The following is a 14,079-nucleotide window of genomic DNA, read 5'->3' as shown; positions in this document are numbered from 1 at the left end:
CTGAGTGTTATTACCTCACTCAATGGTGTGTCAAGTCAAAGAGAATGTGTGATGCAAAGTGTCATGTGTAGCAATACGCCGTGGCAGTTGGAACATTCTTATCCGGAGTGACGATAGTTGTGTTGAGGCTGCTGCACAAGAGACGGAGTCAGACATGTTTCATATCACTTTAGTGACAACGGTGACATCCCCAAAGTCCACAAGCTAATTCGTTTTTGATTTTGAGAATACAATTATCAAATTATGCCTGGCTACCCTGCCAAAAAATAAAACAGCAGCCAAAATCTACTCTCATTTGGCTGCTGGTGATTTTCCCGCTCTGGAAGATTATATGCGTCTTTCACACTCTGACCATTCTCACGTGGAAGTGTATGGCCTCGTAACAACGTGTCCCTTGCAGCAGCAGCGTCCTGTTTCGTGGTTCGTTTGTGACTCGCATGGTTACTTCATATAACGAGACACTGGATCCTCAAGCTTTCGCAGATTGGATTTCATCCATGCAGCAGTTCAGCCACCTTCTCTTAGCCACTGATGTTATAGATTTAAGCAGGAAATGCATCACGAATGATGCAGCTGAGGCCAGTCTGTGTTGTTATTTCATATGTAGGCCAGATAATATTTGGACATTGTTAGTATCGTTGGCAGATATGTTCTTCAACTTTTATTTGATATAAGCACAAAACAGTCATTATTCATAACAAATGTGAGATTAGACCTGAAGCATTTAGTCAATTAATCGTTTTACTGTTTAATAGCATGGATCATTGGACTTTGGTCAAATAAAACAACTGTGGGCCTGTTATAAAAAATGTTGGGTGCTTAGTTTGACTATTTAAGCCTATTGTTTAAAGACAATCATAAACAAACACCCTTTAGGTGAATACTTGGTACACAAAACAAGACGCCTATTTGTACTCTACTCTATGTCTACGGTAATGTGTTTTCTCTAATAGTCTTGATGTTTCGGCCATTAGCCATGAGACACTTGCTCGACTATAGAATCCTCCATGCTCGGGCTGTAGCCTATTTTGTATGCCTGTAAGCAAACGTGGAGTGTGTTTTCACGCCAGCCTCACTTTCCGCTGGAGTCGTCAGAGTAGGAGTGGGACATCGTTGGAGTTCGGCGAGCTCAACTAGCATAGCTGTTTATTTGTCCGTAGCCGGTGAATGCAGCTTGTTGTCCCGGCTACAGCACACAGGCCTTTGTCAGCTGAATCTGTCCATTCTGGCAGATGTGGGCAGATAACTGGTATGTAGTTGACCTGGATGAACTTTGGGAACTATTGTATCAGTCAGTGCGTTTACATGATGGTATAATTTGAATCTTGCTTTAGTCGGACTCTGCTATCTTTTGGGGGATCTGCTGTTATCCCAATATACATGGCAGTGAGTAATTCGAATCATTGGCCTTTGAAAGCATGTCATATCCGATACGATAGGCGGCACTGTTTTCATTACAACTCGTGGTGATACAGCCATTTCTGCTTGACCTCTTCACCACGACCAACAACAACCAACAACAACAACATCAACATTTCGAGAAAGATGGCGAACAGAGAGCAAGGCGAAGCGACATCCCTCGACTATTCTTGCATGATGTTAATAGTGACATTATCGTCTCTTTCGACTCTTTCGACTTCCGGGTCACGACATGGGCGGGAGGGGGGAGGAGGGCGGCAGGATCTCAAGCATGCGCAAAGACGCAAAGTCCAGTTCCTAATCCAATTCACCGTTACATGCCGCGATAGTCGAATTATCAACCGGATCGGATCGAGTTATCCAGGGGTGTTAATCGGATCGTAGTCGGACCGCACATAGTCGAACAAAGGTGTTTACATGAAACGGATAATTCGATTTCAGACCGACTAAGCCAGTTATTCGAATGCATGTGAACAGTATTACTTCAATGATGGTAGTCGTTCAGTGATCAGAGCCTTCTGATTACACTGGGCGTGGTTATATGAGCAAGATGGGTTTATCAAATGTTACATTTGTTTAGATGAGTGGTTGGAGAAAAGAAATTGGTTTTGTAGTGTATAAAACAAATGCAGAAAAAAACGTACACTTCATTCACACAACAGAAGCTTGTTCCTCGAAGGAAACGTCATTCTAGGTAATAAAAAACAACCTAAATGTTCTTCTATACAGCTTTTCTCACAAATCCATTATAGGCTGTATGCTGGTAAAAAAAAACTCTTCATCACGACTGCAATCACTCACAAATAAAAGTATCAGGGTTCGTACGGTCATGGAAAACCTGGAAAAGTCATGGAATTTTAAAATGGTCATTTCCAGGCCTGGAAAAGTCATGGAAAAAACTTAAATCATAAAAGTTTTGGAAAAGTCATGGAAATGTGTTATAATCACGTGTTTATTTACGCCGAGTTTGAAATAATTAATATGTTTTTTAAAGAAAGACGCTCAAATTATAAGACGGCGTACGCTCTCTACGCACAATTTTCTCAATTCTTCACGTTTATACTGAGATTTCAGTTTGGTCATGGACATTTGGTTTAAAGTCCTGGAAATCCATTGGTCAAAATGTGTAAGAACCCTGAGTATACAAGTTGACAAAAAACAAAACAATGAAATACTATGGCCTGTTTCATTATTCTGACTTAAATGTTTGCACTGAATCACCAATAGAACAATTGGGACAGTAAGAGGATCGTCCCGTCGGGATGTGGATGGATGGATAGAAAGAGGAGATGGGGTTACCATCTGGATAGTTTTATCTAGATGCCCTGCTGTGTGTCTATATGACAGACACAGTAGGATACAATAATTTGATCCCTCTCTGATTATAGGACTCAGTTAAAGTGATTTTAAGGAGAGATTAAGTATGATAATCATTGTTAAGAATAACAGGGACTTTCAAACCATCTGCCCCGTAGCAAGGCTTAGTGCAATCAGCTTTGTACTCTCTTTCTTGTGAAACGCATTCCCCACTGGTTTGCAATATATTGGAACAATTTAGTGTTTGTTTGTGTGCATGCGTACAAAACCACATTTAATTATATAAGAGAACAAACTTCGCTGCTGAGGTGATTTTGTAGTTCTCAGTAAATGAGAGAGGCCTTAAATAGCCGTTGGGCAGCATCCTTAATGAAACTCAAAGTAAGCCGAGTCCTGAAGAGTGAACGAATGTTTGTGGGTGTCGAGTTCGTACAAGTAAGGTGGCATCGACCATTTTTGCAGCAGACTTTTGACCATTCTCGTGTACTTTTCCAACTCTGCCATATGTCAACATATATTTCATAAAAGAGATGTGTGTGTGTGTGAGATCTGTTTTATATGCTTGTCTGTCTTTGTTTCCAGTGGCCGTTGATGGACCATCCCTATGAAGAAACAGGGTCACAATGGGACAGAGTACCTCGGAACAAGAGGTCCAAGAAGCCGTCACCATGGAGGTCGGTTTGCTCTCTGGATTTATTTTCATGATGATAAAACCCATGAAAATGAGGCATAGCAGCCCACAAGCACACAACACTGCAGACACATCTTATATTAACTAATGAACAAGGGTAGATGTTGAGGGGTATTTACGCTGCTCGCCACAGCAAAGCGCCTCACTGGTGTCATTTCAACAGGACCGTTTCCAAAGATTCAGCCAGGTGAATGTGGCTGGTAAACTCAGAACTTCTCTCCGAGCCGAACTTGAGAGTTCGAACGGCCTCAATTGCAGGTTCATTCACACATTGAAGTGGCCATCCCCCAAATCATTTGGCTGTTCAGCTTACTTTTAGAAATGAACGTTTTTTGGCAACATTTCCGTATTGCTGACAGTTAGCTTACTAGTAACAGACTTTCAGTTTATTGCACCCATCAATTTATTGGAGCTAGATTGTAAATTTGCTCCCACGTGAACACTTACAGCACTTTTATTTCCAAATTCTCCAATGCGCCTTCTTGAAGCCTCCAGCTAAAGCATATTTCTGTGTGCACATCACCCATCTGCCAGCCCCGCTGGTGTCCAGCTTCGGCCTTTTACTGCCAAACAACCATTAGCTCCTCCCGCACTAATCAATAACCACTGTTAACCGACATGTCGTCTCATTTGCTGAACAGCCAGACGCACCCCCACCCACACACACGTGCGCACACACACGGTATAACAAACAAGCTTATCTTGGCCACAGGGTTTCCTCTTCCTGTACTGATAGTCTTGCTTTGATGTGTAAAGAAGCGCTTAATTTGGTGTTTAACTGAAGAGATACTATTAAAATCAAGCCAAAAGGTAAAGCTCATCAGCTTTCTCTGAGTGTTCTTCTGTGTTTGAGAGGCAATGCACATGTGAATAAATAACACATTCCAGGTTTCTCTCTTATCTTCTCAGTTTCCTTCATGCTCTGTTCCCCTCAGCCAAAGTCCAGCTCAGTGTTCATCATGACATGTTGTCAGCCCGTGTGCTCCCTGCAGTTACCGTTTTGTTTCGATACATTCGTGGAAAAACGTCCTCCACGTTCCAGTTTGGAGCCTGTGAACCCAGCGGCTTCACGTCAGGAATCCTCCGTCAGTGCAGAGGGAGGAAACTGTGAGGTTTTAACAGTGACAAGTAGAAGTAAGACACAGGAGAAGACACATGGACGGGTACATGTGTGAAGAAGGACAGATAAGATGTTCACATCCTTCTTCTTCAGTTTCCCAGACGCTGGTAGTCAGTCAGACATTCCTGCCTCCAGGGCAAATCCCTTATTCACACATTCCATTACACTTCAATGGAAGTGAGACCTTCAGGCCCACACGGTGTTTCAGGCTGAATGTGCTGCAGGTGGTAGCAGCCATTGGGTATGCTACTTATCAACTAGCACGCTAACTGTCTAAGTTTTGGTTGTTTATTTCAATTAGTTATTTGTCCTCTTACATTAGGACGAGTTTGATACCATCAAGACTTTTGTGGAGGAGGAGCTACAGACGAGCATGGTGAGTACAGGAAATTGTATCATGTTTCACCATGGAAAGAGCCAGAGAAAAAAATGTAGCTCAATAATAGAGCGAGAGAGAGAGAGCATGCACATTAAATGAGGAAGTGATACTTTTAACACGTTAAGATTTAAATGAAGTATTAAATATAATTTCCGTTTACATTTTGATTTGATGATTATTTATGCAGACTTTAACCGTGTACACACCTCCAACCTTTCTCTCCTTTCCTTCTGCTCTCCTCAGATGGTGGGGATGGTGATTGGTGCGGGCATCTCCATAATCCTCATTGCCATCCTCATCTTCTTCACCTTGCGGAGGATCCAGCTTCGAAGTCAGTAATTGCTTTGAACCATAACTCTCTGAGAGTTAATAACTGAGAGCGCGCCATGATGAGTCGTGAAAAAAAAGCAAACTTGTTCCTATTTCTAATTTGTTTATTTCTTATATTTTAGACATTGAAGCTAAGGAGGCACCCAAATACCGCTTTCGCAAGAGGGACAAAGTCATGTTCTATGGGCGAAAGATCATGCGCAAAGTGAGTGTGTGGCAGAACAAATATGTTGCCGTTATCATGGGCTGGCTTTGACCTCCCGTGAGTCGCATGCCATTGCTCTAGTTGTTTAGTCTACTGCTGTCTCAGGAATACCTTTTTGAAACCAATGTGTTTTTCAACAGGTCTCGCAGTCTACCTCTTCCCTGGTGGGTACATCCTCGTCCTCTCGGCAGCGCCTGAAGAAGAAACAGAAGATGCTGAACATTGCCAAAAAGTACATCAGGAAGCTCCTGCTCACCAACAATGCAGCTTCTACTCCTGTCATGGCCAGTTCTCTGCGAGTGGTTCACACACTCACCCGTCTATTCCCACTGCCTTTCTGCTGTCAAGGATCCTGCGCTTTAAGAAGGAGGTGCCCATCCTGCAGGCCAAGGAGCCCCCTCCCTCAGTGCTGGAGGCTGACCTCACCGAGTTTGATGTGGCCAACTCCCACCTCCCCTCTGAGGTGCTCTACATGCTCAAAAACGTCCGGTAGGTTTGTCTTCGTTGTCATATCTGTGTTATTATGTGCCGCAATTTTCTGACGTTGATTGAATGATTGATAACCGACTCCGATGAGACGTGAGCCTGATGCCTTTGAGATGTTGGGTCCTGTTGTGCAAACTGTGCTCATAAAGCTCAGTTAATAGCATTCCTTGCAGCCTAACAGTAATTTTAAACAAGCCCTGCTTTTTAAAATATATATACAGATTACAGATGAGTGTTCACACCTGTACACACCTGTTTGTGTGTGTGTGCACACGCCTCCTAACCTCTCTGTTGTTCTTTACGGCAGTGTGCTAGGTCACTTTGAGAAGCCCCTCTTCCTGGAGCTGTGTAAACACATGGTGTTTGTGCAGTTCCTACAAGGGGAGTACGTCTTCAGGCCGGGCCAACCTGACAGCAGCATCTACGTGGTTCAGGATGGAAAACTAGAATTGTGCCTTACTGGTGGGGTACGCAAGCTTTTGTGTGTATATGACTACATGTGAATTTTAATTTGTGTCATCGAAGTTTTTGTGTTTGGAGATTACATTTTCTAATGTGCAAAAACGTAATGTACATGGAGGCAGATCTAAGGGCCTAACCATGGGAGTGAACATGGCATTAACATATATTAACATTTGTCTCAGATAATCTCATTAGGGAACTCAGGGGTTATGGTTGTTAGCAAACAATGCTCTCTTTAAAACAAAACAAAATGTCAAAACTCGATTGCCTGGTATGTCTTCCTCCCATCTCCCAGGATGGCAAAGAAAGTGTGGTGAAGGAGGTTTACCCCGGAGACAGTGTCCACAGCCTCCTCAGCATCCTGGATGTCATCACGGTGGGTCACGCCCATTTCTTGCATCACACACAAAACCCCCACTGACGAGTGTGTTGCGTCACACAGGCTTCTTCATAACACACAGTCCTGGCTATCAGTGTGTGTGACCCCACCCACGTCCTCCCTCCTCACATCTTCCACATTAACCAGCTGTATTAAATTGGATGGAGTCAAAGGCTGCCCATCGTAAATGAAGGGTTTAAATGGACTAAAAACAACATGACTACGGGAACCGACGAGAAGAAGCAACCTCTCGTATCAGAGCGTCTTGCAATGTGAACATTTTCTGAAGCATTCTTTTGGATATTTGTCTCCAGGGCCACCAGAAGCCTTACAGAACTGTGTCGGCACGGGCTGCAGAGGTTTCCACTGTCCTCCGTTTACCTGTAGAGGCCTTCCTCGCTATATTTGAGAAGTACCCCGAGACCCTGGTGCGGGTAGTACAAGTGAGTTATGTCTAATCCCCTTCGTTATTATTTTTGCGTTTCTCTCCCTCCTCTTTCGTTTCCCTCTACTGTTGGTCAAAAATATATGCACTCGTAAAGCTGAAGCGCTTCTTTTGATGGTCAGTTTGCAATAATGTGAAATTATTCGCTTCCTGTTGTCTTCTCTGTTTAGATTATCATGGTTCGCCTCCAAAGAGTGACAGTCCTAGCCCTGCACAACTATCTGGGGCTCACCAATGAGCTCTTTAGCCATGTGAGTCACACACACACACACACACACCAGACAGCCATGCATGCAAACATCTGTTGGTGATGTGGTTTGGTATTTATCAGGAATTCTGCATCATTAGCTCATTACACATGCTGTTTCTATTACGATTTGAGTTGCTGAATGTTGTGTGTCTGTCTCCACTCTCCCCCTCTGACATACATACACACACACATCATATCATATTTGTTTGCACTTGTCCTCCAGGAAATGCAGCCCTCGCGCCTGCCACCTCCGTCTCCCCACCCAGTTCGCACCAGTCCCATCCGGCATGGTAAGCGCTTCAGCAGCCTGACCGTCACTGAGGAGCATCGGGAAGCTGCCGTGAAGGGAGAAGCTGCAGGTGGGTAGAATAAAAGTAGAAAGACTTTAATGGGATGATAAAAGTTGTAAATGTCTAACTGTGAAATATCGCTAAAGTTACTCGGTGAGGTTGAGACGATCAATCTTAATTATAAATTTATTGCATTCCATTCCAGCTTGAATGTATAAATATCTCGATTCTCCATTTTCCTCTTGTGTTACTTTTGTCCTTGGCTTCTTATTATAAATATGAATTTGTGGTTTCCTGTGTATGTACAGGAGCGGAACAAGGGAAGGATGGATCAACAGTACCAACTCTTTGCAGGACCATCTCGATGCCTGTGGACATTGCTGGTGAGGGACGTCTCTCCCATTCAGAGAGATAATGTTTTCAAAATGTTCTTTAGTTTAACCAATAAACGGGATATGTTTTTACTGTACCATGTGCTATTCTGATAAAGTATGACCAAGGAAAAGGGTTAGAGTGGAATAAGGGTTGGTTGAATTGGACGACCACGGCATCACAAAAGGGTTCAGCACAAGTGTTCTAAAATCCGCCCAATCCCAGCTCTTCCAATGTTTTACTTCTCTACGATACACTATGTTTTCCTGGTCTTTGAACATCTTCAAACCAATTGTATTGAAACCCTTTTATTCAATTAATGAACCCTTGTAGTTAGCTTTTTTATTAACAAAGGCTGTGTAACCTCGCTGTAGCTGCTTAAAAAGAGAGATTCTTCTTTAAATTGAACCCAAATTTTCCTTCAATCGATCAGTCAAACTTTATTTGTATAGCATCTTTCATACATGTTAGTGCACTTCAAAGTGCTTCACAGATGACTGACAAGCTGGAAATGAGACAAAACAAGTCTGGACCCTTTTGAAAAAGACAAAAGCAATTTTACAATTTTTGACTAATAAAATTATAACAATGTCATGAAATATAATTTAAAGCTATGATAACTTTAATAGTCATAGAACAGGGTGAAATTAAAAACTAGATAAATCAAATGGAATTCAATTATACCACTTAAGTACAGTAAACGTGATAGTAAATAAATGACAATAACATTTAAAATGTTTTCAATATAGATAAATAAAGTTAATAAAAAGAATAGAACAGATTGTGTTACATGAACACAGAGACATTTATGGCATGAAGAGACAGATTTTGAAACATGATAGTGAAGTCATACTGAGGTCAAACTGCAGTCTCTCTAATGACAATATACTGTAGGTAGAAAGGTCCATCATGCTAAAGATGCAGAATTTGAGATTAATTTGTTTTGAACAAATGTGTTGCCCCTCTGCATCCAAAAGGCCATTCAAACTGTCTGATACCAAATTAATAACAGAAAAGTCAACTTTGTTGCATGTTTTTAAAACGTTGAGCCGCACTACCCATAGAGAGATGGGATAATTAAAGAGTGATGCGTATTTGCCGAGGACAGTGCAGAAAATGGTGGGGAAAGAGAGAGAGGGTTAACCTGGGACATTTTGGCTATATAGCATGCGTTGTAACTACTATGCTTCGATAGAAATCTGTGAATGGAAAAGTAGAATGCTGATTAACGACTGACTATCTATTTTTGTCTGTGCAGGTATGCAGAAAAATCTGCAATCGGACTTTGACATGGCATACGAAAGGGGGCGGATATCTGTCTCGGCAGAGGATGGTAACACTCCTCCTACGTTTACTCGGGTCAGTACGCGGCGGACACTGGAGACACAAATGAGATACGGTTGACTTGAGTGATCTCCTGACATAAAATTGGGTGATCGCACCAGAAGCTACGGTGGTCTTTCAGAACAAAGACAACAAGTCTGCTACAGGGCATGAATAACAACAAAGTAGTCCAGTACATTTTTAAGTGCTGGAAATATTTAACTAGTCTTTCTGAGGTTGCTAAAATGTTTTCTTTCTTGAGAGAGAACACGTTGTTTTTATTTTTAATTTTTTTGTTCAAGATATACTCTCAGCTGTTTTGTATTCCAACGTTTGTATTGTTCCATAACATTATCAGGGTTCGTACAGTCATGGAAAACCTGGAAAAGTCCTGGGAAAAAATCCCAAAAGTCATGGAAATGTGTTATATTCATAAGTTCATTTACGCGGTTTATACTGTATGCTTTGGAATTCCATTGATATTTTAAATAGTACATTTTCTCACATTTTCATCTATACACCTGAGATTTCACAAAATGTTTGGTCATGGAAATCCATTGGTCAAAATGTGTATGAACCCTGATTATATAAGTTTTGAACATGTAAATGAATCCAAAAGACGATATTATCCGACACTAATATAAAGTCTTAGCTAATTATCTCATCACAATAGTTCATGGTTAATTAATAGTTTTTTAGGGGCAGATTTCCTATGTTCTACCATTTCGATTGATACTCAAACATATATCCTTGTGCTTGTACGAGTCCAGTCTGTATCCCAGGACCAGCGGGAGAGGAAGGTGACCGTAGACGAGGTTCCCTCGGGGATCTATCTGTACCCAGAAGAAGAGTCGGGAGTGGACAATATTTTTACACCTGTATCCAATCGATCCAACGCTGCTTTGTTTGAGGAAGCTAAGAAAGAGATCCTCAAACTCATGAAGATTGAGGTTTGTTTAATTCCTTTGATTACCGATAGTGTGTATGTGCTCTGATGTAGTGGTATCACAGGCCACATACACTATGAAAAGAAAGGGCAAATATTTCTCATGTGATATTTTACACAATCAGAACTGTTAACATTCCATCAAATTATCGACAATTTTTAAGGCATAAAGTACCATACTTGATGTATCTAAAATATGTCAAGTGGGGTTTCCATCCCATCACAGTAGTTTTTTTTAAAGCATTCTTCAGCTGAAGCAGTAAAACTACAGCAAGTAAAGCTGGATCTTATCATGCAGTTAGTGCAGCGCTCTCACAATCACTATCGACCGAATTCTCAGGGATATAGAAATAATAGTAGGCTCGTTACACTATTCTTTATTCCCCGCATGAGTGAACACATTGTCTCAAATCACCCAGAAGCATCTGGTGACAGATTATGATGTGGAAAGGGGGTCAGTTAGCAGGGCCACTCTAGAGGAACTGGGTGCAGACACTGGCTGAGACATGAGCTGTTCCTCCACTTTCACTCACTACTTTTGTTTCTGCTGGTTTTCTTTACTTTTGTCTTTCTTCTTAAATCCAGGACGCATCCTTGTTGAATGGGAGAGTGACTCTGCACAATGCAAAAGCAGGAGCTGTCTTAGCCAGACAGGGAGACCAGGTACTTACGACACAATGAATTCTGAAAATGATCCGTTTACCCTTAGCTGCACACTGCCCTACGAAGGTGTAGCTACTACAAAAAGGGGTCAAGTGTAAAAGAGAGTTTAAAGTTTTCAGGTTTAATTTGAAACTGTCAAACAGATAGAAAGGCTTGAATGTAATTTGTCTGATTAGTTTTACACCACAAAAAAAGTAATTGCCATGCTTAATACTACCTTAAAAAAAACTAAAGAAAAGGAACTTTTATTTGACAATTTTAAGTTGATGGTGCATTGGCATTAAATGTATCACTCTATTTTTATAGCTGTGTTCATATTTTGTGACTTTATTTGCATATATTTTCTTTAATATACATATTGTTCGACTAAACAGTCTGATTCAAGTCTTACTTCATTTTGACTCAATGTATAGTTATTGCACTTTGCCTTTTATAGTAGTTGTAGTAGCAGCAAGTATTTTAAGTAAATATACTAACGAATGTCAGATAATACAGCAACGTTATTTTTCTCCGCCCCTCTATCTGTTTTTTCTCTTTCTCATTTTTTCACTCTTTTAGGACATGAGTCTGCACTTTGTCCTGTCTGGGTGTCTTCATGTCTACCAGCGGATGATTGACAAGCAGGAAGCCGTCTGCTTGTTTGTGACTCACCCGGGGGAGATGGTGGGCCAGCTCGCTGTGCTCACTGGAGAGCCCCTCATCTTCACCATCAAGGCCATCCGCGACTGTACTTACCTCAAGATCTCAAAGTCTGATTTCTACGAGTGAGTTCATCGCCTTGGATGTAGACAAACGAGAATGAATAAAAAAATGTTACAGTCCACTTTTAGCAGGAATACAACTGAGTCTAATATTATATGTGCCATCTTATTAATGAAGCAACAATGCCCCATTGTGTCCTACAATGCAATTAGACATTTAGACAAAGTCCTTTAAATTTAACGGAAGCTTTCTATACAGACTGATTTGATTATTCATCCACAAAAAAATTCTAAATATGTCCAGTCCCAAGGTGGACTCTGTTTCACATAAATACAAAAATACAAAACGGAACATTTAAACCAAATGATAAAACCATACATCAGACAACAGGAAAGTGAATGCATCGCAAACAATTGAATCGCTCCCCTTTAACATTCAAGGCACTGAGGCCTACTTCAAAGCAGCTTGAACCATTCTAATGTTGCTATAAATCCTCTGCTTACAAACCAAATATAGACGTGCTCATGCCTGTGCTCTATGCTGCCCCCTGCAGGATCATGAGGGAGCAGCCCAGCGTGGTGCTGAGTGCGGCTCACACGGTGGCCATCCGCATGTCGCCTTTCGTCAGGCAGATGGACTTCGCTATTGACTGGATGGCCGTGGAGGCCGGCAAAGCCCTCTACCGGTAAAACTAATCTTTAGCTCCCTATACTTGGTCAATTACCATTTTTTTTAAAAATTCGTATCACATCTGTGTTTATTTGTTCAATCTATTAATGTACTCTTTATTCATCACGGCTACTGTAATCTCACGTCCACAGACAGGACGACCAGTCGGACTGCACTTACATTGTTCTGAATGGTCGTCTACGTTCAGTCATCCGCAAGGCAAATGGCAAGAAAGAACTAGTCGGGGAATACGGCAGAGGAGACCTCATTGGAGTGGTGAGAACACGTCTTCCACTCAGTCTGCCCGTAAAAGTAACCTCAGCTATCAAATTGAAATATGAAGCTGAAAACGAAAAGGCTATTAGTGGAATGTTTTATTTTTTAATTGCTTGTCATGCAATATGAGTAGTTTTGACCACATCAGGACAATTTTAATAAGATGTGTCTGATATAGTAGATTAGTAGTTGAGATGTACTGTATATTTTCCCACTATTTTGACTAAAATGACACACAATCATGTTATTTGAAATGTCGAACAATTATTTATTATTATTAATATTATTATAAAGGCTGTTACAAATGTCTTTTTTGAAATCCTAAGCTGCTATTGAGGTTTCAAAATGAAGCTTTCAATGTCTGTCGTCATATTTTATTTTGTGAGTTTTAGAAATTATTGCTTCTACCTTTTTACAAATAATGTTGACCCGTGAATTTACCAATGCTCTTGAGTTATGGAAATGTTGAGCTCACACAAGTTGGAAACAATCCTACCATCTCTGGAATCTCATTCTAGTGTAGCCTGACCATTATCTGCAACTATTTAGAAATACTAGGTTTAAACAGAATAAAATAAGTGTAAAAAAGCTCGTTGATTTATAATTTGTTATGAATTAAGCTTGTGTTACAGATCTACGTATTACTTTCTTTCTATAATGATATGTCATACTTTAGGTGGAGGCCTTGACCAGACAACCAAGAGCCACCACCGTCCACGCTGTGAGGGACACGGAGCTGGTCAAACTGCCAGAGGGAACGCTCAACAACATCAAAAGACGATATCCCCAGGTCAGTGTCTTCCTCTTTGATCCGGTTGTGGTTGTGCGTGCGGCTGAAACGGTACTGATGCCTGAAGTCTGCTCAGGTGGTGACGAGGTTGATCCACCTGTTAGGCCAGAAGATTCTGGGGAATCTGCAGCACGGCCGAGGGCCCTTTTCAGGTAAGAGGATGATAAGGTGCATTTTATGTCCTCTAAAATATGCTCCCTCCCTCCTGTCTTTGTGAGTCCAACCTGATCCATTTGACGGACAGTATACCACCATCTAAACACTGGTCCTGTTTTCCAGGGTCGGCCCTGGGTCTGCCCAATATGACTGCCAGTGCTGACGTCACCAACCCTGCCAGCAACCTCTCCACTGTGGCTGTCCTGCCCATATGCGATGAGGTGCCGATCAACGCATTCAACCTGGAGCTCAGCCATGCCCTCAATGCCATTGGTAAACCCGCAGAGTTTTTCATTTGTCCACTACAGCCCCGTTTGTTTGAATCTGGGATTTCATTTTAGTTCCCGTTTACATTACAGTACAGATTGGAATCCACATGGAAGTTGTACATTCTTTACAGGTTAATGTC

The 14,079-nt window shown here is 41.5% G+C and overlaps 1 protein-coding gene across 1 annotated transcript in view; it reads left to right on the top strand.

Annotated features, from left to right (window-relative positions):
- Positions 1 to 2,719: 2,719 nt before the first annotated feature.
- Positions 2,720 to 14,079, top strand: part of pnpla6 (patatin-like phospholipase domain containing 6) — a 28,604-nt gene continuing 17,244 nt past the window's right edge. Inside the window, 21 exon segments of the mRNA XM_056408724.1 lie at positions 2,720 to 3,410; positions 4,870 to 4,923; positions 5,170 to 5,257; positions 5,379 to 5,461; positions 5,602 to 5,693; positions 5,810 to 5,950; positions 6,255 to 6,414; positions 6,705 to 6,785; positions 7,103 to 7,231; positions 7,404 to 7,484; positions 7,707 to 7,842; positions 8,082 to 8,156; positions 9,404 to 9,504; positions 10,239 to 10,418; positions 11,000 to 11,077; positions 11,636 to 11,841; positions 12,333 to 12,464; positions 12,601 to 12,724; positions 13,401 to 13,514; positions 13,591 to 13,666; positions 13,794 to 13,943. Coding sequence (XP_056264699.1) covers positions 3,360 to 3,410; positions 4,870 to 4,923; positions 5,170 to 5,257; positions 5,379 to 5,461; positions 5,602 to 5,693; positions 5,810 to 5,950; positions 6,255 to 6,414; positions 6,705 to 6,785; positions 7,103 to 7,231; positions 7,404 to 7,484; positions 7,707 to 7,842; positions 8,082 to 8,156; positions 9,404 to 9,504; positions 10,239 to 10,418; positions 11,000 to 11,077; positions 11,636 to 11,841; positions 12,333 to 12,464; positions 12,601 to 12,724; positions 13,401 to 13,514; positions 13,591 to 13,666; positions 13,794 to 13,943 — 2,332 coding nt within the window. The 5' untranslated portion in view covers positions 2,720 to 3,359.

Source organism: Pseudoliparis swirei, chromosome 24, assembly GCF_029220125.1.
Source record: "Pseudoliparis swirei isolate HS2019 ecotype Mariana Trench chromosome 24, NWPU_hadal_v1, whole genome shotgun sequence".
Classification (NCBI taxonomy): domain Eukaryota; kingdom Metazoa; phylum Chordata; class Actinopteri; order Perciformes; family Liparidae; genus Pseudoliparis; species Pseudoliparis swirei.
Note: the sequence above shows the minus strand (reverse complement) of the source record. Positions and strands in the feature narration are given on the sequence as shown.